Source organism: Apodemus sylvaticus, chromosome 12, assembly GCF_947179515.1.
Source record: "Apodemus sylvaticus chromosome 12, mApoSyl1.1, whole genome shotgun sequence".
Classification (NCBI taxonomy): domain Eukaryota; kingdom Metazoa; phylum Chordata; class Mammalia; order Rodentia; family Muridae; genus Apodemus; species Apodemus sylvaticus.
In genome coordinates, this window is record NC_067483.1 from 73,694,407 (window position 1) to 73,719,395 (window position 24,989).

The 24,989-nt window shown below is 44.8% G+C and overlaps 1 protein-coding gene across 1 annotated transcript in view; it reads left to right on the top strand.

Annotated features, from left to right (window-relative positions):
- The first annotated feature begins 264 nt into the window (after positions 1 to 264).
- The window catches only part of Ildr2 (immunoglobulin like domain containing receptor 2), a 59,481-nt gene continuing 34,756 nt past the window's right edge, over positions 265 to 24,989 (top strand). Inside the window, exons 1-4 of the mRNA XM_052199933.1 lie at positions 265 to 507; positions 589 to 784; positions 20,892 to 21,224; positions 22,403 to 22,522. Of these exons, the coding sequence (XP_052055893.1) occupies positions 265 to 507; positions 589 to 784; positions 20,892 to 21,224; positions 22,403 to 22,522 (892 nt within the window). The remainder of the gene's footprint in view (positions 508 to 588; positions 785 to 20,891; positions 21,225 to 22,402; positions 22,523 to 24,989) is intronic.

Here is a 24,989-nt window from a genome sequence, read left to right on the forward strand (position 1 = left end):
CTCACACACACACACACACACACACACACACCCTTAAGCATTTTTAACAGAAAAAATGTTGCTAGTGGGTCTCGCCCCTATGGATTACAATTTGGCTGAGGCCTCTTGGTTCTTTGAACCACAAGCACCAGGCAGCTAGCAACAAAACAAAACAAACAAACAAACCAAAACCACATAGGACTAAGCCCCAGGAGAAGTTATGCCAAGTCCGTGTAGCCTTACTGTCCCTGACACCCAGCACAGGTGCAAGGCTGCCCCGAGCATATGGAGACATCGAGTCTCATCCTGCGTGGTGGCCTGAGCAGAGCGTGGATCACAGCTCCCGCCACATGGTCCGCCCTCGAGGATGGACTTCGCTGCAAGGGACTGACCTCCCAGCCCCGAGAGACAGCACGTGACCGAGAAACTTTGGCGGGCGGCGGCGGCGCGGGCGGCGGCGCGGCGGTCGAGCTCCCCCGCGCGGCGAGCTCTGCTGCGGGGAGGCGCTCGCCCCGCGCCGCGCAGGCTGTGCGTGCGGGAACGGCCCCCGCAGCCCAATCGGACTCTGGAGCCGGCGGCACCGCGCCTCTCGCAGGCGGCGGCGTCTAGCGCCCGGGGCCGGGCTGCGGCGCCAGGGACGCGCGGAGCCTCTGCTCCGCCGCCGCCGCCGCCGCCTGCTGCCGGGAGGTCATCGGGATCGTAGCGTGCCAGCTGCTGCCCGCTTTTCCCACTCTGGATCTGGATGGGAAGTTGGGGAAGATGGATAGGGTCGTGTTGGGGTGGACCGCGGTCTTCTGGTTAACAGGTAAGAGTCAGTTTGCTACAGCGACCCAGAACTTTAGATGTATTCCCACAGTGGTAGTGTTCCACTCCACCCTCGTTTTCCTCCTTTTTGACGGTGTTAAAGCTGCTTAGCCTGTGTGTGTGTGTGTGTGTGTGTGTGTGTGTGTGTTTTGGATGATGGGGGGGGGGGGGAGGAGGCAGGGGAGAATGCCGGATTGCAAAGGACCTGGATGGAGATGCAGGTGTTTGACTCACTAGCGCTAGGAGGCTGTTCTTAGGATGTATATTTCCCCTCCAGACAATGGTTCTTCCTCCTTCTTTCTCTGAGTTTGTTAGGCTCTGAGTCCTGGGGAAAGCCTGGGGGAAGCTCAGAAAGGGTTGATTCATTAACAGCACTGGTTTTCTGGAGGCGGGGGCGGTGGGGGGGAAGGAGAGGGTGGGTGTCTCTACCCGGCTACTTCCCTAGAGGAGGAGGGAGACCCGGGGCATTCTGGCTGCAGGGGAAGGGGTTTGGGGAGAGGAAGAACAGGCTTGATTGGCCCTGGAATTTAAGGCCTGCCTGATCAGTCTTCCTGGAGCCTTTTGGAGAAGATAAAAGACAACCCCATAATAGATCGACGCCCCTCCCCCCAACAAGGCTAATTTGTATAGAGGTTCAGAGGTAACTTTGGCTGGTGCCTGTGGCACACCTCTTCTCCTTTTTGTGAACTTTCTTCCCATCTTCTGGCGCTAGGAGAAGTCCTTGTTTGTAACACTGTACAATTCAGCAATTCCAGGTTAAGGAACAAGTGGCATGGGGTGGCCACCTCAGATCCACAGAGTAGCCCCGCTGAAGGAAAAATGGGGCAGGGTGAGGAGGCTTTGGATGGCTGGGGGTGGGTCAGAGGCAAGCAAAGAGACAGTGGAGAAAACAGAATCTGGTGTCAAAAGGTCATGCTGATAGGATCGGGTCAGTCACGGGCAGAAGAGAGCCGATGGCTGCAAGAAGAAAAAAGTTTGTTTCCTCTGGGGTATCCACCAGCTCCAGGAGGGAGCGGTAGGGTGGGACGAGATGAGGTGTGGTGGGATCAAGACACTAGGAAGATGGGATCCAGCTTAAAACAGCCAAAGCAAGTCTGAAACTGGAGAAAAGACATGTACGAAGGAAGAAAGGCAAAGGCCCCCTCTTCTTTCACCCCCAGAATGAAATTATCAATTGCCTGAGTTCTTTCCCTATGGCAAATGATAGGCCCTAACACTGCTCTTGCCCCCAGCTGGGATGAGGTATGGGGTGGGGGGGGTGGCACCCTCAGCAGAGTTAGCCTCTTATCTTGGCTGCTCTGAGTTCATCCCTCCCACATTATTCAAATATGAATCATCTAATTCCAGGCTTTGGCTGATCTGTGGGCTTCTTCCTCCTCTGGCCTCCCAGTGCTTCCCTCTGCCGCCCTCACAGGTCCTAACTCAGAGTTGCCTCTACTGCTCACTCGCCATCTTCAAGGGGACTTGGACTGTGTCATGGCTTCTCTGAAGTCAGGCAGGCATCGACATGCCCCTCCCCCACTTCATACTAGGTCTGCCCAAGAGGAGTACTCTGGGGACTCACAGAGAGTGGGAGAAGAGCATATGGACTCTCTAGATGGCTAACAGTTTCTTATGAAATGGAAACCTATTAGTGGAGGGACCACAGGAAATCTAGTTCAGCCCCCCCCTTGGTGCAGAAAAACAGTATGCATATTTGAAGCTGGGGTGTCACCTCAGTCCTCCCAGACCCCAGCCAGATTTCTGTGCACCAGCTCCACCTGCTTCCCTGGGTTTCTGGTGGGAGGCTCTGTTGCTTTATTTTTGTGTGGAGGGAGGCGCTGCATTGTCTGTGCCTGCTGCCTTCGGCACCTGGAGAGCTGCTCTGCCTGGAAACAGGCAACAGGTTACTGATCAGGGTGTCTCAGCTGTCAGATGGCAGGGGTGAGGTGAAGGCAGCCTGCCTCCTGTGATGCCATCCACTACCCCCTGCCATCCATCCCCTCACCCCCTCCCTGCTGTCAGAGGTGCTGATGGACAAGACTCCTGTCAGCCCCTGCAAAGTATGAGGGCGCTAACAATGGCTGCGGGGGAGGGGGGCCTCGAGGAGAGAGGCACAGTCAAGATTGAGAGGGATTTAAACTCATTCCTCACACAGGAACCATAGGAGGAAAGGTAAGACATTTTGGTCCAGCCCAATCAATGAATTCTCTCCTGAGACAAGGTAAAAAAGGGAGGGAGAAAAAAGAGCAGATTAAAAATGAGACAGAGGCAAGAACAAGCCACATTCCTTCTCTCCCTCCTTCCCTCTCTCCCCTCCTCCCCCATGCTCCCTCTCTCCACCATTCAACTCCCCTGTTTTGCTTTAAGGCAGGCTGAGCAATTTCTAATCAACACTTGGGTTCTCCTCCTCAGGCTGTAACGGCTCCTTTCTTGTCTTTTGCTGCTGAAATCCAGTTCTTCTTCCTGTTACATATTTAGCCTCATGATTTCTCATTGTCAATGTAGTGCTACTTTCTGCAAGAGATTGGTTTTGTGTTGTTGTTTTGAACAAAACAAAATGCTTACCAGCTGCTAGTTTAGCAACAGGTGTCCTCTAGCAATGAGACTTAAAGGAGGGCTCATTCAGTCTTTGTTCCTGAGTATGGAGGAAGTTCAGATTCAGTCTCCCTTGGCAGCATAGGCTGTGAGAAACATGGTGGCTCTACTCCGAGAGAGAATCCACTCCATGGGCTAGCTATAGGTTTTCTTAGAGACGGTGGAGTGTCTCTGTGATGGAGACTATTTGCCCCACCAGCTTTTTTGTGGGGACCTGACCACTTGCTTATCAACCCATTCTAAAGGCTTGTCCCCAACTCCATCGGTTTCTAAACCTAATGAAAAGTTCTGAGACCAAAGTGCCAACAGACACAGTCCTTACCCTCAGAGACAGGTCAGTCTAGTTGGTGATTCAAAAGAGCACTCGGGGAATTTGCTGTAATGGTTGATGGTTCTGTAAGAGCTGTGTAGGTGCTATAGCGCCTGGAATAGATATACTCTATCCAAAACATGGAGCTCTAACCCAAACTGACTCTGAAATGAAGTTGTTCCTGAAGAAGTGATGGCTGAATTGAGAATGTCTTCATGCAGTCAGGGAGTCACTGCCTTGTCCTATGCACTGTGCTGGGGTTAATAAGAGTAAGATACAGCCTCTGCCTTCAAGGAGCTCAGTCAGGAGGGCTGTGGGACTGTGGACAGTAGTTTCAGCCTTGTGCAGAAGCAGTAAGAGAAATCTTCCCTCTTGATTTAAGTAAGAGAAGCATTGGGAGGTGCCTCAGAAAACCTCCTAGCCCAGTGTAGAGGTGTTGGGGCATGGCTGTTTTCTGGGCCACTTTGCTATTGGATGACCATGTAAGGATGGTGGCATGAAGACTTAGGGTGTTGCTAATCCTGGGGAAGGAAGGCTCTCTTTTAGAGATTGCTGGTACCTTAACTTCCATTATCCCACTCATTCCCTGTATAGTGCCTGTACTCCCTCCCTTCTGTTGGCCTTCTTCCACAGAAGGGACATTGCTTATACTAAAACTTCTTTCAAGATTTTATCCTAGCTGTCCCCATGCTCGCCATCCCCAGCCTGGGTGCTTCTCACTGGATTCGAAGAAGGTGGCTGTTTTAGTACCCTTATCACTGCCTACAGTTTGGACACACGAGTCTGTGGAGTGGCTGATTTACAAAGGTTTGAGTACTGTAAGCTCTGTGCTATTATGTGTTAGTAGTTTCAGTCCAAGTAGTTTCAGTGCTTGGTCTAATGTTAGCAGTCTTAGTATGGGAACTTGGTGGATGGAAAGGTCCCTAACTTAGGAGTTGAAGGTTGGCTTCAAGAACTAGTCCTTCCATGAAGAGCTGGGTAGCCCTGGGCAGGTTTGGATCTTGGTCTTATAGTCTGTTAGATGGTTGGTTTCTAGGGTTGCTTTTGCCTGTGTGATTCTGAATCTGAATGTTTTTTTTCCATTTAATTTTGATGACCTGCTAATTCACCTGGTGAAGGAAACTGAGTAAATCTCCGTTTTCTTCAGTGTTTTCCATTCTAATTAATGTTTAGAATGAAAAAAAAACCTCACCAGCTAGTAAGGATGATTTGTTGTTGAGATTTTCAGAAGAACAAATGATTAGCATTAAGCTTTTTGCAGGGTTGGGTGGTCAGGTTAGGTAGAGCAAGGCAAATACTTCAGACTAGGTGGCCTGAATCCAGTCCAGCATGGCCTTGGCAAATTCCTCCAATTTCCTGGACCCTCTTATCTTTTCCCTCCTTTGGCACTCATCCTTCCTATTCTTTAGTCAGAAGCATACAGAAAGGTAATGGCTTTTGGTGGTTGTTCTTGGTATTTTTATATTGTAACGTTGTACTGTGACTCTGTGTTGGGTGGCTTTCATATACATTGTCCCATTTGATCCTTCTAAAGTAAGGTCATTGTTACCTACTTACACTCAAGAAGCCCAAGGCTCAAAAGAAATAAAGGACTTATCTGTCCATGGGGTTTTATTGATTAAAAAAATTCATGAGATATGGTGTGTCTCCACTTTAGCATAACTTGGCTGTTTCAAGTGTCAGGATCCAAGGGAAGCACTCTATTTTGGTTAAGGTGGCTCAAACTGTAACTCTTGACTTTAGTGGATATATATGATGACTTCTGTGGCATGGAGGGTTAGAGTTTATGGAATCTAGGGAAACAGTGCAGGGGAAAATGAGAGAGATTGGCTGTTGGTTTTCCCTAAATTAAATCCTGAGGTGTGTGTGTGTAGGAGAGTGTATAGGGAATACTCCAGAAAGGCAGGGGCTGTGTCCTCGGGACAGAACAGACACTGCTGAGCATTTGGGACTAGGTGTTAGTGCTGTGCACCCAGGAGCCGTGCAAGATGTGCCTGTGCTGTGTGTGTGCTTAAAACCATGGCTGTGGAGATAAGCTTTTGGCTCTCTGAAAATGAAAAGAAAGCATCTTGGATGACTGGAGTTCTTTGTGGGCCAAGAAACAAGAAAGCGCTCAGAAGAACATGCTACTTCCTCTGTTCTTCTTCCGTGTCTGGAGCTTACAGGATACAGTGCTCTGCCTTAGGAGCAGAACGCTCACACTGTTACTCCTTCTGTACCCAGCCTTTCCAAGGGGCTGATACAGAGGAGAAGCAGGTCAGAGACTGCAGTATACGTGTGTGTGTGTGTGTGTGTGTGTGTGTATGCACACACATGTGTGTGCTTGTGCATGTGTTTAGGGGTAGTGTTACCACTAACTGACTTGGATTTGAATGCTAGTTTAGCATTTTATCTTATTTCTTTTTGACTTAAGACATGCAAAATTCACTCATCTCACAGTGCTAGTTAAATAATTAAAATTAAACCATGTGAAAAACCCTCTCAGAACCACGTTCGGCACGCAGTAATAGCCCAGGACTTCTCGCAAACCTAACTAGGCATATTAATTCCCATTTTGATGCAGCATCAAGAAATAAACCTCAATAGCTCACAGTAGTTGAGATTTATTTCTTAATTATATCACATGGAAGCTGCAGTTAGCTGTGGGTAGCTGAGTGTTGGCTTGGTGGACTTGACTCACTACCAACTGTCCTTTACCAGTATGAAGGCACAGACACTAACTGGTTGTGCCGCTCTCACAGTGGTGGGCAAATGCTTGGGAGGATTGGGTGGGAGTATAGAGGCAGTGTGTAGAGCCAAATCACACAAGTGCCTCTAAACTTCTGCTTGGACATGTCTTGTGACTTATCTACTCATATTACACTGGGCAAAGGAAATCCCGTGGCCCAGTGTTTAGTCTGTGGAGTTGGAACAGTACCCATGCCTGAAGAGACCAGTGCAAGATTGGAAAAGGAACGAACAGTGAAATCCATCCGCTGGACTAGGTCATCTAACAACTGTAATCTTGTCTTTACTATGTAGCAGAATCTTTAGAAACCCATGGAATGGAACTGTTGATAACAAAGGCCACAGATGGCTGAAGAGGAAATTCTCAGGCAAGGAGATGTGATTCTGCTGTGTGAGAGCTGGAAGCAGCTTTTAGAGACAGTGGTGCTTGAGGAAGTACTGAAGAATAAGTAGGAGTTAGAAGGGAAGGGAGCTTTGGGGAATAAAGAAATGTGCAGAGGAAACGAACTGTGTAAATGCTGAGAACCAAGGGAGGGCATGATATGTTTTTGTAAACTACAAATATTTATCAGTGTTTGAAGCATTTAGTGCTGCAAGAGCAAAGAAAAGAGAAGCCCCTTTGTCCTCCAGAAGGCTAAAGGGAGTCTTGAGAAAAAAGAATCAGAACCAGGGGCATGCTATGATCAAATGTGCATTTCAGAAAGAACATTTGTGCTCATGGTGGTGAATCGATTAGGTGTCAGTAAGGACTCTTGTAAGAGAAAATATGATTCAACCTGAACCTATATGGTACAGTGAGATAAGAGACAGACATGGGTGTTAGAGAGATGGCTTAGAGGTTAATAGCACTGGATGTTCTTCCAGAGGTCCTGAGTTCAATTCCCAGCAACTACATAGCTGCTCACAACTATTTATAATGAGATCTGATGCCCTCTTCTGGTCTTCAGGCATATATGCAGACTGTATGCATAATCAATCAATCAATCAATCAATCAATCAATCAATCAGAGAGGGAGGAACAGACTGACAGAGTGGACAGACTTAAATGATGGTAGAAGTAGGACTGGCTGGATGTAGAGGTTAAGAGGGAAGGAATGTTAAAGATGCATCTAGATTTTTAGCTTGGGATTTCTAGGAATCCATGGATATGAAAGGGGAAACATATAAAGGAGGGGCATGGAAATCCCTACATCTCTTTGAGTTTGTTTATGTAGTGGATTGCATTGGTGGATTTCCGTATATTGAACCATCCCTGCATCCCTGGGATAAAGTCCACTTGATCATGGTGGATGATCTTTTTGATGTGTTCTTGGATTTGGTTGGCAAGAATTTTATTTACTATTTTTGCATCAATGTTTATAAGGGAAATTGGTCTGAAGTTCTCTTCCTTTGTTGGATCTTTGTGTGGTTTTGGTATCAGCGTAATTGTGGCTTCGTAGAAGGAGTTGGATAGTGTTCCTTCTGTTTCTATTTTGTGGAATAGTTTGAAGAGTATTGGTGTTAGGTCTTCTTTGAAGGTCTGATAGAATTCTGCACTGAAACCATCTGATCCTGTGCTCTTTTTTGGTTGGAAGACTTTCTTTGACCCCTTCTATTTCTTTAGGGGTTATGGGACTGTTTAGATGATCTATTTGGTCTTGATTTAATTTTGGTATTTGGTATCTGTCTAGGAAATTGTTCATTTCCTCCAGATTCTCCAGTTGTGTTGAGTATAGGCTTTTGTAGTAGGATCTGATGATTTTTTGAATTTCCTCAGTTTCTGTTGTTATATCCCCCTTTTCATTTCTAATTTTGTTAATTTGGATACTGTCTCTGTGCCCTTTTGTCAGTCTGGCTAAGGGTTTATATATCTTGTTGATTTTCTCAAAGAACCAGCTCCTGGATTTGTTGATTCTTTGTATTGTTCTCTTTGTTTCCACTTGCTTGATTTCAGCCCTAAGTTTGATGATTTCCTGTCTTCTTCTCCTGGGTGAATTAGCTTCTTTTTGTTCCAGAGCTTTCAGGTGTGTCATTAAGCTGCTAGTGTATGCTCTCTCCTGTTTCTTTATGGAGGCATTCAGGGCTATGAGTTTTCCTCTTAGCACTGCTTTTATTGTGTCCCAAAGATTTGGGTATGTTGTGACTTCATTTTCATTAAATTCTAAAAAGTCTCTGATTTCTTTCTTTATTTCTTCTTTGGCCAAGGTGTCATTGAGTATTGCTCAGCCTCCATGTGTATGTGGGTTTTCTGTTGTTTTTGTTGCTATTGAAGACCACTCTTACTCCATAGTGATCTAATTAGCATGGGATTAGTTCGATCTTATATTTGTTGAGGTCTGTCTTGTGACCAATTATATGGTTGATTTTGGAGAAGGTACCATGAGGTGCTGAGAAAAAGGTATATTCTTTTGCTTTAGGGTGAAATGTTCTATAAATTTATCAGTTAAATCCAATTGGTCCAAAGCTTCAATTAGTTTTACTGTGTCCTTGTTTAGTTTCTGTTTTCCTGATCGGTCCATTGAGGAGAGTGGAGTGTTGAAGTCACCCACAATGATTGTGTTAGGTGCAAAGTGTGCTTTGAGCTTTAGTAAAGTTTCTTTTACGAATGAGGGTGCCCTTGCATTTGGCGTATAGATGTTCAGAATTGAGAGTTCTTCTTGGTGGATTTTTCCTTTGACCAGCAAGAAGTGTCCTTCCGTGTCTCTTTTGATGACTTTAGGTTGAAAGTCAATTTTATCTGATATTAGAATGGCTACTCTGGCTCGTTTCCTGAGACCATTGGCTTGTAAAATTGTCTTCCAGCCTTTTACTCTAAGGTAGTTTTTGTCTTTGATACTGAGGTGTGTTTCCTGTATGCAGCAAAATGTAGGGTCCTGTTTCCTTATTCAGTCTGTTAGTCTATGTCTTTTTATTGGGGAGTTGAATCCATTGACGTTAAGAGATATTAAGGAATAGTGATTATTACTTCCTGTCATTTTTGATGTTATTTTTATATTTGAGTGGTTATCTTCTTTTGGGTTTGATAAAAGAAGGTTACTATCTGGCTTTTTTCCAGGATGTACTTTCCCTCCTTTTATTGGAGTTATTCTTTGTAGAGCTGGGTTTGTGGAAAGATATTGTGTAAATTTGGTTTTGTCATGGAATATATTGGTTTCTTCATCTATGGTGATTAAGAGTTTTGCTGGGTATAGTAGTCTTGGCTGACATTTGTGTTTTCTTAGAGTCTGCATGAGATCCACCCAGGATCTTCTAGCTTTCATGGTCTCTGGTGAGAAGTCTGGTGTAATTCTGATAGGTCTTCCTTTATATGTTACTTGGTCTTTTTCTCTTACTGCCTTCAATATTCTCTTTGTTTAGTACATTTGGGGTTTTGATTATTATGTGACAGGAGGTATTTCTGCTCTGGTCCAATCTGTTTGGAGTTCTGTAGGCTTCTTGTATATTCATGGGCATCTCTCTCTTTAGGTTAGGGAAGTTTTCTTCCATAATTTTATTGAAGATATTTGCTGGCCCTTTCAGTTGTAAATCTTCACTCTCATCTATGCCTATAATCCTTAGGTTTGGTCTTCTCATTGTGTCCTGGATTTCCTGGATGTTCTGGGTTACAAACTTTTTGCATTTTGCATTTTCTTTGACTGTTGAGTCAATGGTTTCTATGGTATCTTCGGCATCTGAGATTCTTTCTTCCATCTCTTGTATTCTGTTGTTGATATTTGCATCTATGGCCCCTGATTTCTTCCCAAGGTTTTCTATCTCTAAAGTTGTCTCCCTTTGTGATTTCTTAGTTGTTCCTACTTCTGTTTTTAGATCCAGGATGGTTTCGCTCAGTTCCTTCATTTGTTTGTTTGTGTTTTCCTTTAATTCTTTAAGAGATTTTTGTGTTTCCTCTTTTATGACTTCTGCCATTTGACTCACTTTCTCCTGCATTTCTTTAAGATTTTTTTTGTTTCTTCTTTATTGGCTTCTATCTCTTGAGCCTTATTCTCCTGAATTTCTTTAAGTGAGTTTTGTGTTTCCATTATACGGGTTTCTAACTTATTCATGTTCTCCTGTATTTCTTTAAGAGATTCATTTATGTCCTTTTTGTGTTCCTCTAGCAGCATCATGACCAGTGATTTTAAATCCAAATCTTGTTTTTCTGGTGTGTTGGGGTATCCAGGACTTGCTCTTGTTGGAGAGTTTGGTTTGGATGCTGCCATATTGCCTAGATTTCTTGTTAGTAGCGTTCCTACATTTGCCTTTTGCCTTCTTGTTATCTCTGTTGTTAGTTGGTTTTGTTGTCACTGGCTGGTGTTTGAGCCTCCTCTGAGACTGTAAGGCTATTTCCGCAACACTGGATGACTGGGTTTCCCCTGGCACAGATTGCTGATGTGCTGCACTCCTCTTGGGTGCCCTTCGAGTCCTAGTGTGCCTTGCCCCAGGTTGTCTCTGTGAACCAGGTGATGCCAGTTTGCTCCTTCAGGGAGTGATGATGGTGGATGCTGCAGGGACCTTTTCCGAGTGCTGAACACTCTGTTGGGCAGCCGATCCCCCAGCCGGGTAGGTGCACACACGGCTAGCCTAGCTGCTCAGGCCCTGAGTCTAGGCAAAAGCCTGGCAGGCTAAGGCCCGAGCAATGTTTGCCTCGGTCTATGTCTGCTAACTGGGTCTGTCAGGTTGCCAAGATGGTGCAGCGTGCCCCCTGCAAGTGCTGGGACAGTCTGCAGGGTAAACAACCTCCTGGCCTGGTTGGCACACAGATGGCCCACTGAGCAGCCCAGGGCCTGGGTGCAGGCCAACACCTGTCAGGCTTAGAACCCCTCGATGTTAGCCTTAGGCTATGTCTGTTAACTGGCTTTGTCTGTTAAAGCTCTCTGGCATCCCGTAGCCAAGATGGCGTCACACACCCCCTGTCAGTGCCGGACAGTCTGCAGGGTAAACAACGTTCTGGTCGGGTTGGCACACAGAAGGCCCACCGTACTGCCCAGGGACTGGGTGCAGGCCAATGCCTGTCAGGCTTAGACTTAAGCGATGTTAGCCTCGGACTATGTCTGCATACCTGGGGCTGTCAGATCTCTCTGGCGTCTGAGAGCTAAGATGGCAGAGAGCCTTTAGTAACTGGCTGGCGGGGGTGGGGGTGGGGGGCAGAGGTCTAATCCCTACATTTCTTTCTCCTAATTACATATAGCCTAGGCTGCTATAATTAAGAAACCCTAAGCCATACTGTATTAGTTACTTTCTGTAGTAGTCAATAAAAGCAACTTAAGTAAGAGCTTGATCTGGGTCCCAGTTCAAGGCTATAGTTCACTATGGTAGGGTGATCACATTGTATCTGCAGTCTGAAGCAGATGGAGATGAATGCTTGGCTCAGCACTTTCTCCTTTTCATGTAATCTGGGACTCCAGCACATGGAATGATTTGATCTACATGGAGGTTGGTTCTTTCTACCTCGTTTAATGTCATCTCAGTAATTCATCCCAGACATGCCCAAAGTTTTACCTCCTCAGCAATCTTAGGTCTTATAACTGGATGGTCTTACCCATCACACATAATGACTAATATAAAGTACTTTATTTTTCTTTCTCATTACAGTGACTCTGTGGGGCTACAGCTACCATTTTTAACATGTGGTTCCTAGCTGTAGGCTCTTCTCAGCAGGGGGAACAAGGAAAATAAAATTGAAAGCAAACAGTTTGAGGCAGAGAGGTGACCTAGAATCTGTACCCTTGTTTCTTATTTCCTAAAATTTAGTCACATGACCATAGCTAGCTGCAAGAGAGTCCAGAAAATATGTAGTTCCTGATGGTTTGTCTAGCCAAATGAAAACCCAGGATGTCATATTACTAAAAAGAAGGAAGTGATTGTGTCTCTGTCCTTATCAGGATGAGCTTGAATATGCTTATGTAACACCAAAATAGAGACTAAAGCTATGTATTTGGGCCTGGAGCTCAGGGGATATTTAGACAAATACAGACAGGTTGATAACGGTCAGTAGGAACTTTTTTATGTATTCCCTGGCTTGTCTAAATAGCTGAAGTCTGACCCACCTGAAAGAACCAGGATGGTTTCTAAGGTCCCTCTACATTGCAGGATAAAGACTGACCACTTTCAGCACAACTTTGGTTTCACTGGACTCGGAACAAACTAGCTAGACATTACCCATAGTTCAGTTCAGATCTATGGATGATGAAACAAATCAGATAGATATGTCTGGGTTTTATCTACATGGTAGTGGCAAAATGGGAAAGCATGGCCCAGCTGGAGACATAGGAATTATGCTTAAGGAGTGGCAAACTCTGTGTGCACAGGCATCAGAGCTATTAGCCTCAAATGATAACTAGGCCACGAGCAAAGCCTATGTGAGTGTCATTGACCACAATCGTATCTGAAAGGGAACATGGTGCTGTACTTTGAGATTCCTAGAAGGAGAACCTACTAGAATGTTAGTATTAAGAAAATAGTCTTCAAATGGTCGATCTGGTTACTCCAGGTCTAATGTAGATGAAGGATTCAGGTACTAGGGCAGCAAAGAAGAGACCCTGTTGTTGGGGATGATTTTGTGGGTAGTGTATTCAGATGTTGAGTTCTATACTCCAAGATCATATTGCAGTCTAGACATGTGTGGGAACAGGACCAAAGATGGGAAGGTAGTGGTGGTGAGAAGTGATGGAGTCACTTGATGAATCCTGGGAATCAGATTCCTGAGACCAGCACCAGGGCACAGATCTCAGTTTACTGAGCAGCGCATAAGCTTATATGCAGTGTTTGAGCCAATCCAAACCCTTAAATCCTTGGCCAATCATATTTTGCCACACTGTTACCATGCCCCAGTGAAAGTCCTGCTGATAAGATTACTCACAAGCAGTGGGGGGGGGGATAGGAGGGGAACCATCTTAGATCTGATGCCACGTGCAGCAGATCAGGACTCTTTGAGGAGTTGCAGGAGCCTGTGGGCCTTGCTCTCCATCGCACATTTTTCCTTCACAAGGTTGACCTCCCACATCCCCACAGACATGGGTACTGTATTGACCCCTGTGCTGTAAGGAATGCTTCCTGCTATCTCTGATTGGTAAATAAAAGGTAGAGCCCATGACTAGGCAGGGGGAGAGGAAGATGGGGCTTCAGATCAAGTAGGGGCATCTCAGGTAGGGACCACAAGAGAGAAGGGACAAAGGAGAAGAAGGCTGTCCTGAGGACACAATTGGAACAAAGCAAGTCTTGGTTGGCAAATAGTGCAGGATCTATGGCTGGGATGTAGGATAGAATAGCCCAGAATCTGTCCAGTTTAGGCTTAAAGCTTGTTAATAAAGATACCTGGTTTCTGTGTTTTTTTATTTGCAAAGTATACAGGCTAAAGTGGGTGTGGAAATGCCCTGCAGGTCCCTAGGTACAAAGGGGGGGGTATAGGAACCCACTTTCCCATAAATTACTACAATACCATGGTTCTAGCCAGTTTAAGCATGGAAGAAATCCCTTTTCAAAGAGTTTGGTAAACTTTGGAATCAATGGGAAATATAGAGAACAAAGCTCAGAAAATAGACATTAACCTGCCTACTACTATTAGTAGGTAATATCTACTATTATTAGTAAAGACTTTGTATTTTATTTTATTTTTTTAACCTTAGTTGATCAGGAAGATGGTTTCTACTTCTAGAAGAAAACTGTAAAACTGCATTTTTTGGTCTTTAAACTTTTTACCTGTAGATAGACACTGGGCCAATGCTTTGCTCCAGTCCTGAATTCTCAGGGATGCACAGTCATTCTTTACTTGGCTGCACTATAGGCTAACCACACTGGAGATATTGCATACCTTCTATTCCTTTGTCTACATTTAGAAAGCCTACTCATTGGTTGTCTCTAAAGATGTCTTGGAAGGTTGAGACAACATGTTTAAAATGTGAAAACAAGTGATAAATTTCTTACGTTTTAACTTGAAGGCAGGAGAAGGAAGGTTTGAATTGCCCTATTGAATAAAGACACACCTTAATAGTCTTTAGGGAATAAGAAATTTGTCAGATCTGCTTTGGAGACTTGTAGGCGTAAGGGATGGGTAAGCTTTATGCAAAGCTTCTAGATGCCTGTCTCCAAGGATACTTGTCTGTGACCTTAGCAGCAACTTTGAGTCTCTAAAATGGGGGCGTGCTTGTAGGACTGCCTCTCAGAGATGCTGGAGGAAGGGCTGTCAACAAATGGGGAGAGAAACTTGCTTTGAAAAGAAATGAGGGTGCTTCCATCAGCACAGTCTTGCTCGGGAGACTGCCTGTTACGAGAACACAGTTTGTGATATGTAGAATCCCTTCCTCACATGAGAATTGGGGTGGGCAAATTGGGACCCTAATCCGCAGGCCCTCTCTGTGCTGGGAGGACTTTCCCTAGTCTGAGAGTAAGCCAAGAGGGCGGCCTCTAGTCCGAGCTGTCTCTGCTCTGTGCACTTCTGCACTTCTTTCAGGCAGCTCCCTAGGTTGGGCCAGAATGCATGCTCTGCACTGAGGCCCACATGCTGAGAAGGCTACCCAGACTCACAGGCGCCTGTGTACCTTGCTCATTTGTTGATTCACTCCACATTTTCTTAGACCTCAGCTACATTCTATGGCTTTGACAGATATTGGGGATCCAGGCTCAAGGAAATCCTGGCAACTAACCTCAGGCACCTTAGGGTAAAACAAATAAGCAAGTTTAGAATTTGCCTTTTCTTGGTGTTGCTAGTGCTTAATGAAGTGTTTTGGATAGGTTTTGACAGAATTAAAATATCCAAAGTCAATGTTTTCTAGAGTCCAGGGAGACAGAATACGTGTGAGAATAGTCAGTCTAAGATGATGACGCTGCCCTCTGTGTTCCTAGAAAACTACTTGTGGTCTTTGACAGCTATATAGTGCTTACTGCAGCCGGTGATTAACTCTTAAAAGGAGATCTGCCGAGCCTGGCAGTGGTGGTGCACGCCTTTAATCCCAGCACTTGGGAGGCAGAGGCAGGCATATTTCTGAGTTCGAGGCCAGCCTGGTCTACAGAGTGAGTTCCAGGACAGCCAGGGCTACACAGAGACACCCTGTCTCAAAAACAAAACAAAACAAAATAAAACAGAACAAAACAAAACAAAAGGAGATCTGTCCTTTACAGGTGTATTTTGTACCACATACACTGCCCTGTCCCCTTTCCATTTATTTATTTATTTATTTATTTATTTATTTATTTTTTTTTTTTTTTGAGACAGGGTGTCTCTGTGTAGCCCTGGCTGTCCTGGAACTCACTCTGTAGACCAGGCTGGCCTTGAACTCAGAGATCTGCCTGCCTCTGCCTCCCAAGTGCTGGGATTACAGGCAAGCACCATCACCGCCCAGTTCCTTTTCATTTATTTATTTGCCTTTCTCTTTGCCTCTGCCTCTGTTCAGTTTTCTGGAATACCTACCTACCTTGGTTTGGAGGGTGGACTAGATTCTTTCTACACCTCTTAAATGATTAAGAAAACTTCCAAACACGTATTCAGTAAGTTGCCCTCAGTGCCTGAGCTTAGAACATCAGCTTTCCTACTGTGTGCTAGCCAGTGCCCAAGGTCAGAACATCAGACTTCCCACTGGGGACCGGTGCCCGTCTCAGCATGCCTGTCTTCCCACTGTGTGCCAGCACTTGTTCGTGTATTTGCCACACCTCTCTTCAGTGACCCTCTCTGGCTCCTTTCAGCTGTATATCCCTATAGACAGTGGATGAAAATATATAGCTGGAGTGTATATGGAGCCAATCATAAATAAGATTCGCCTTTGAATCTCATTTTTTATGTGTGTATATCTGCCATGTGTGTGGGTGCACCTAGAGGAAAGGTGCATTGGTTCCTCTGAAGCCGGAGTTAAACAGGTGGTTGTGAGCTGCCCATCGTGGGTATTGGGAACCGAATTCAAATCCTTTGGGTGAGCAGCAAGTGCTCTTAACTGTTGAGCCATCTCTTCAGACTAAGAATAAGATCTTATATCACACCAACGCATTGGGATACCAAGGCATTGGGATTTGGGAAATTTATCCTGGAAAGAATGAGGAATGAATAGTCTTTAAATCAAGAAACTAAACTGATTGGATGATAACAGGTATAAAAAAGAATGCTCTAGAAAAAATGTTGAGTATAGGTTGGGCTAGAAGTGTGTGTGTGTGGGGGGGGGAGGCTGTGCTCAGGGCACAATTCTCACACCCAGGTGGTGACACTAGCTATATAAAGTGATGGTTAAGAACTTTGGACCCAGTCAGCCTGTATGAGCTCAGTATGATTGTCACCTGCTGTGCTCATATATCAGGCAGATTACGCATATTCTTAGAGCATCAGTTTTCATATGTAAAATGAACATGCTAATAACCCCTATTTTATAGGATTTTTTTAAAAAGGAATTCACTAAAATGTCATAGGAGAGCACACAACATCATATAACTATTATCTGGGAGGATGAACTAGAAATGGGGTTATAGTGGGGGGGGGGTCAGAGAAAATTCAAGTTAGGGGCTCAAAGGCAATGAGCAAAATCCTCACAGCTGAAGCCCTGACCGGGGTGTTGTCGTTGTACTCATTACTTTTCCCTCACTGTGACCACAGTTCCTAACAGAATCAACTTAAATGGAGGAAAAGAAATTTTATTCCAACTTATAGTTCTACAGGGTTTCAATCCTGGGGGAGGCATGTGGATGTATAGCAGCATCATGGATTCAGATGTGACTCAACTACGTGTGACGAAATACAGGAAACATGCCCCACACTTTGGAGAAGGGGCTGCCGCAGGGGTCTGGGAAAAATGGGTTGAAGTTCTGGGCAGGGTGACTAGGTTGCAAATTAGCATACCAAATTGGGAACAGTTTCTGTATGAGGCAAACAGCATACGAACAAGAGATGTGGTGAAGTGGGCACAAGAAATCCAGTCTCTCATCCTAGACATTAGGGTTAGGACCAGATGAGCAGTTCTAGACTCTCAACTTGTGAAGATGGGTTTCTGATGAGTGGGGTCAGAGCAGTCTCAGAAATTGAATGCTACTTACTGTTGGGAATCAACAAAGTGGAGGCAGGGACTATCACTTGCGTTTTAAATCTTAGCAATCATGGGCCTCAAAAGTCTGGTAAATGAACACTCGGAACTCCCAGCCAAGTCCTCTCAACCAACCCAGCCCTGTCCTCAGCCCAGGGTCCCATTGTATCTGCACCTGCATCTTTGCCCCTACAGTGCGCATGCATACACACAGTGTGCATGCATACGCACACACCCACCACTCTCCGTTCTGACTTCAAGGACATGCGCTAGTGATTCGGTAAGCACAGTGAGACACCATCACTGTGCAACTCCTGACACACTCCAGTGTGCTCGTGCATTTTCTCTCTGTTCTTCCCCTTTCGAAGCCAGCATCTCATCCTGACTGTCTGCCCTTGCCTGGCTTGGGGACCACAGCTCCACAGAAGCAAAGATACTTCTTGACAGCCACAGCAGCGGTTGCATATCTTCAGCGCTTAATATATCAGCTGTTGCCACACGTGTTTAGGATAAAATGCCACCTAACCTTTAAACAACCCCCAGGACCATTACTCTTATTATGGATTTACTCATGAGAAATCTGAAGTTCAGGAGTTGAGTAACTTGCCTAAGGCCATGTAGCTGGATTCTAATTTAGGACTGGTTTCCAAATTCAGGCCTTTAACTAACCATCATGCTGCAAAAAAGCAAATGTCTCAGAAAATGTGTTTCTTATTCTCCGGAGCATGAGGTTGTGTGTCTATCATGGGAGAAGCTGAGAACTGACTAACCTCTATTAATAATTGATTAAGAGAGTTCGACAGCATGCCTTCTTCAAATGGCTAATCTCATTAACAGAGAACAGAGCTGGTGACAAGGTTATTCTCAGCAATTATCTGATGAGCAAAAACCCAAACTTGACTCTCTCTTTAAAATAAACGAGTAAATAACGTTTGAAACCTCAAGAACACTTTTATGTAGCACTCGTTCCCCTTGATGATTTTATTTACCCCAGAGAGCCTCAGCAGGGCACAGGGCAGAGAACTGGCACGGTCAGGTGCATGGTATGTCCTGGGAATAATGCCCATGTTTCATTACCCAAACACAGCTGTTATTAATTGAAAGCATTTCACCTCTCTGTTCCACTTATATCACCTGGAGAAAGTGGGATATTAATAAAGATTTGAAGAATTACAGGGCAGAAAATTGGTGCTGTATCATTTAAGGAATAACTGTAAAGTTATGTACATTTTCTATGGCAAGTGTGTGAGTCAGGGGAATGGAATTAGCAACATCAACATTTGGGGTGGGAGATTACAGCTGAGTTTCCCGATAGAATTATTTGCCCTTTGATAGGGTCTATTTACAGAATATGATTATTATTAAACCTGGTGGTAGGAGATGGTGGTTGAGATGTAGTAGCTTCAGAACAGGATGTGAGGACAAAGGTTAAAATGGTGGTGGTGGGGGGGTGTCACGTGAGATCTGTGTCTCAGTGATCCTCTATTGAATCAGCTCTCTGAAGGAGCCTGGTGAGATGGTGTGTTCATGTCATGTTCCTGGCGGGGAAGAACATTGATACTTACTAGGTAGGTGAGAAAAATGGATTGCTACACAGACTTTAAGGCCTTGCCACTAGTATGTTGCCAGATGATATTCCAAGCCCTTCCTGTTTGGTGCCAGCACTATTTTAAGATTGTATATACTATGCAATCTATGAGTCACCTACTACTTTCCTCTGCAAAGCCCTTGAAGCTCTCATACTAATAGTCCTGTATTTGCTCATCCATCCCTATAGTTATTCATGGGCAGCCTCCAAGCACTTGGCTGGTCCCAAACACTCTCTTGTATTCACTACCAAGTTCCGTAGCATGCAGGAATCATTTTCTCACAAGAATGAGGACCCATGTTTTTGACTGTGCCTTTCATGGAGTGGGAGATGCTGCTCCCCTTGGCAAGGCTGCTTCGGTAAGGTTGCACGTTCCTCTGAGGTGTGTGTTTGAGCTTGAGGGTGAGCACTTGGTACCCTTTCTCACTTGTCTCAAGTCCATGCGGCACTTGAAAAGCAAAACCTGCCCCATGCTGGCTGGGATGGAGCCAGAGGCAGGTGGATCTCTGAATTCGAGGCCAGCCTGGTCTAGAGAGTGAGTTCCAGGACAGCCAGGGATACACAGAGAAACCCTGTCTCAAAAAAAACAAAACACAAACCAAACCAAACCAAACCAAACCAAACCAAAATAAACCCAAACAAACCAAAAGCCTTTGGCTCTGAGCTACCTGAAGCCAACCTGACAGTTCTTGCATGCAGCTCAGAAGCTCTCCAATGTATCTTCATGTTCCTTTCTCTGCCTCTCAATACAATTCTGCTTTTGCTTCTAACAGAAGTCTCTAGGCAAGAAACTAGACTCTCCCATTCATGTAGGAAATCGTGTTCTCACTGCTTAGAACTTCTAGACTCCAACTGATGAGTTCTTACGGGCCTTTGTCTCCCAGACTCCCCTTGGTATCTCGCTCATTGAAATCCCCCAGTTCTCCCTGATCACCAGATCTCAGCTGGCGTCTCTTCTCATCTGGTTTTTAGTTTCTTTTCTTCTTCCAATCACTCTGAAAAGCTGTTCAACCTAGTCTACTGCTTTGGGGCTGAGGTCTCTCTTTCACAAAGAGACTTCTTTGCTGCGTTATTTCGTCCCCTTTGCTCTGTTATTTCTTCCCCTTTGCTTGGTCACCATCTGGAAGGGAAGCCGATTTGTCTTGAAGTCACACTTCCTGAGTTCATTGTTTTTTCTATCAAGTATTTGTTCAGTACCCATGGGCTTCATAATCCAGACAATAATGTATCATTTCCTGGTGTGGCATGAGAAGAAATACGCACAGAATTGTCACAATAACTGCGTATAAGAGAATGCTAGTTATGTTGCCAACACAAAGAAGGAAGGGACACCTTAGAATTTTTGAAAGATGGGAAACAGTTTTCCCAGGGCAGGGAAGCAAAGCATTCCAGAAACAAGGGTCATTGTGTGCAATGACTCAGAGATATGGGCCACAAGGGTCACTTGGAGAAACTCTAAGTTGTTTGATATTTGTCGAGCTTGGTGTTCAAATGGAGTTAAAGGGGTGAAGCTGAGCGCAAGAAGCTAGATGATGAACTATTAGGATAGCTTGCCAAATGTGGTGGTTAGTCATGAACTTGGGGAGATTCGGAATGACTGGAGTTATAGCCGCTGGGCATGCCTGCGGGGATTCTGCGGGGTCGAGGTGGGCAGACCTGCTCATCGTGGGTAGAATCCTTCCCTGGGCTAGGAACCTGGACTGTACAAAGGGAAAGGGAAGAACATGAGCTCTGCAAACACATTCATAACTCTGTTTCTGCACTGTGGGTTCAGTGTGACTACCTGTCTTAAGCTCCTGCTGTTCTGTCTCCCTCATCATGATAGACCGTAACCTGGAACTGTGGGTCCGAATAAATGAATGAGGATGTCAGGATGGAAGATGACATCATGTGGTGAGAGGTGGGGCCCATGGTATGGATACTGCTCAGACATGTTCCTTCTGTTTTGCAGCCATAGTTGAAGGCCTTCAGGTCTCAGTGCCTGACAAGAAGAAGGTGGCCATGCTCTTCCAGCCCACTGTGCTCCGCTGCCACTTTTCCACGTCCTCCCACCAGCCTGCAGTGGTTCAATGGAAGTTCAAATCCTACTGCCAGGATCGCATGGGAGAATCCTTGGGCATGTCTTCTCCCCGAGCCCAAGCGCTCAGCAAGAGGAACCTGGAATGGGACCCCTACGTGGATTGTTTAGACAGCAGAAGGACCGTCCGAGTGGTAGCATCGAAACAGGGTTCGACCGTTACCCTGGGAGACTTCTACAGGGGCAGAGAGATCACCATAGTTCATGGTAATGATGCCCTTGTTCTGAATCCAGGGCCTGGGAGGGAGGTTCAGGGTTTTCCCAGACACAGGGGAAAGTCAGCCTCTTAATCCTTCAGTCACTCAAGGATCTGATTTTGTGGGAGATGGGGCCAGCAAGAGCCCTGGCATTTTGCTGTGAATGACAGGGAGGAGGTGTGGACAGTATAGTCCATAGGACACATAGAGATAAGCACTGGAGTAGCCTTTCAGAGCCTGGCCTCCCATCTCAGAGATGGTTGGCTGAACTGTTTGAGTTTTAGTGGGAGAACTTGAGGCAGACATGCTAAGCCTCGATATTGCCCTTCCTGCCTCCTTACTGACCCTGAAAAGTGGACTTTGCTAAAAATTCCTTTCCTGGACAAGGGATGCGTGCAAACTACAGAGCCAGGAGGGTGAATTAAGTCCACCGTCTCTCTAGCTCCCTAAAGCTTTAGATAAGAAAGTGGCACATGCCTTTAATCCCAGCACTTGGGAGGCAGAGGCAGAGGCAGAGGCAGAGGCAGAGGCAGAGGCAGAGGCAGAGGCAGAGGCAGAGGCAGAGGCAGAGGCAGACAGGCAGAGGGAGAGAGGCAGAGAGGGAGAGGCAGAGGCAGAGGCAGGCTGATCTCTGTGAGTTTAAGGTCAGCTTGGTCTACAGAGTGAGTTCTAGGACAGTCAGGGTTATACAAAGAAAAGAAATCCTGTCTTGAAATAAAAAAAAAAAAGAAAGAAAGAAAGAAAGGAAAGAAAAAAAGAAAAAGAAAGAAAAAGAAAGAAAGAAAAGTCACACATTTTTTGTGACATGAGTCACAAGTCTCACAACCTATTTGATTATTAAATTATTTGAAGAAATCAATTTATTTCTAGGGATGCAGAATTATTTGGGAAAGTACCCTGTTCTTAGGTGCCACTGTAGACCTGGTTCAAAGACATCAACTACTCCTGAAAGTGGATTAGAACTACATCTATTTGCGGCTGTATCCTAATTATTCTCTTGCCTTAAGAATGTTAGTTTGTATTATTTTGTTTGAAACAAAGTGAGCATTTTCCAAATGAGTATTTGCACAAAAAAATAGAATTTCATAGACGTCCCAGAAGGGCGCCCCTGTCCGAGGCCTCATTGTTCAATGCCTTCCTTCCAGAGGACAGAGGTTTAGGAGTGGGTCCTTCTTTCTGTGATAATAGATGCAGATCTTCAGATTGGAAAGCTCATGTGGGGAGACAGCGGACTCTACTACTGTATCATCACCACCCCAGACGACCTGGAAGGCAAAAATGAGGACTCGGTGGAACTGCTGGTGTTGGGTGAGTGAAATCCAGGGGCAGGGGCAGCAGTTTCATCTCAGGCTGCTTGCGTCCCGTTCATTTTCTCCCTGCATGCATTAGCAGACTGCATACATGATTTTTATCTTGTGTGTGCAGACAAGCCTGTTGGAGAGGTGGTCTTTCTGGTCTACTGAGTGTCCCTGCCTTTCCTACTTTCACCTGATTTACCTTACCCCTTTTCATGTCTTTTTACATGGTAGTTAATTACATGAGAAAAGATCTCAGGGGTCTTCTGAGATGCATACACACAGATGAGCGCTATCTCAAAGGCCTCTGGCATTTTCTTGAACAGTTAATTTTTCTCAACTTAAGATAATCATGAATGAGCAAGTTGTCTGTAAGCCAGAGAGTCTAGTAATAAAATGCATCCAATGAGAAGAGCTATTTAGAGGTGTGCTAAGTTTAACCGGAAGTGTCTGAGTTATTCTCAAGCAAATACTTGTAATTCTTATTAATATCAACTGTTTAATAACTGAAAACTCCTTGCTTTGGCTACTTTTCCTCTTGTGGGCTGGAGGAATGTTGGTGGAAAATGATCTCTTTGAAAGCTGAGTGCATATTTTGCATTTCATAAATGTTGGTTAGATAAAAAACTAACTTAGATCAAACCAACACAGAAAACAAAGAAAAACCCTCTATCAATTGTAAAGAAGAAATAATTGAGGATATACCCTTTAAACTGTATTCAGAAGACATCATGGTTTTGCGTTTGTTTTTCTTGTTGCCTCCGAAAGTTAGCTGACAGTGATTTGTGGGAACATCCAAGGGTGCCTTGTTTGAAATGTAAATGAAGGTTAAGACTGAGTTTTTATTTTTCTCTCCATGAGAATCTCAATATGTAGGAATAAAGTGGCATTTTCTGTTTAGAATGTTTAGGTTCTGGCATGACTTTGGCAAAGCAATAGTTCTCATGCCTTAGTCTTAGAGTCTACAAACTGAACTAAGGTAATTTTGGTCTTCCTTGTTAGAAGGTTGACTTAAGCATAATCCTTAGGGCCAACATAGAAACTAAACTGCTGTGGTTTGTAGAAAAGGGGCAGCGGATATAAGTTATTCAAAGGAGATTGAAGGGGTAAAAGATTTACTGACAATGTTTAGAACACAGAGAGGTAAGACTTGAGCTCTGCTGCAGCTTTTTAAATCAGACAAAATCTAAAAGATACATTTTTTTGTAGGTTTGTAGGAAAGGGGCAGCGGCTATAAGTTATTCAAAGGAGATTGAAGGGGTAAAAGACTTACTGACAATGTTTAGAACACAGAGAGGTAAGACTTGAGCTCTGCTGCGGCTTTTTAAATCAGACAGAATCTAAGAGATACATTTTTTTTGCCTATTCTTAGAATTCTAATAGCCAAGTTTGCAGTAACAAGAAGTTTGTTTGAGCTTGCAGTTAGGTAATTGTGAGCACAGCTATTGGACCGAGGCAGCCATCTGCAGAGAAGTAATTGTGTGTGGAGGGAAAGAGGCCAGGTAAGAAACCACTTTAGATAATTTGGTCCCATTTCAGCAGAGGTGGTATGGAGAATGAAGGGACGGAAAGCTTTGTCATCTGAGGATGTACTAAAGTACACATTTCTCTGGATCAAAATCGAAGCTAACTTCGGGTCAAGGAGGCCTTTTGGGGGGCTCAAAGGGGTCAGCAGCTGGTGAATGACCGGAAGCTCGTGACTGGTCACCAGTGATGGGAGGAGAGCTGAGGAGAGACCACAAGTGAAGGATGCTGCAGTCATAGCTCTACATAGAAGCAGGGTCACTGAGCCCGTGCACCCGAGGGACAAGTAGGGCCCTGCTGTGATCTATGCTAATTAGGAAAGAACAGAATGAGATAATTTGCCATGGACAATTTTGGGCAAGACTACTTAGGTCCATTATTTAAAGGAATGGGTTACAATCTGTGAAAATTTTTTGAGCACATTAAAATACTAAGTGCCAAATTCTGAATCTTTATCTTGGCATCCCTTTATATATTTTTTTTCCAAAAAAATACTATCTCATTAAAAAGAAATTAGAGTTGTTTGGTTGTTATAGTCTGCAGGCTATTTTGTTTGAATAGTCTTTTTTTTTTCTGGGAGACCAGGAAAGTAACCTGCTTTCTGGGTTCTCTGTCAAAAATGGGGTGGCCTGAAAAGATTACTGGGTTTCATAATTTTTTAATTACAACACCATAAACTAGTGATTATCGACTTTTCTGTGAGGAATGGATAGAGGATTCATTTTAGTAAAAGGAAGGACATAAATACCAAGGGATGTGTTTTTGATATTTGGAGTGAAGGTTTCTACAAGAGGCATTGGAAACATACTTTGTACCTGAGGTGGTTCCTTAGCAGGAGGAGTGTGAGCCAGGGGTTGGGTACAGAGGCTTCTGTAGAAGCACAGATGAAAGGCATGTGATTCTGAACCAGAGTAGGAAAAGGAGACACCTTAACCACAGTTCTGAGACCAAAGCAA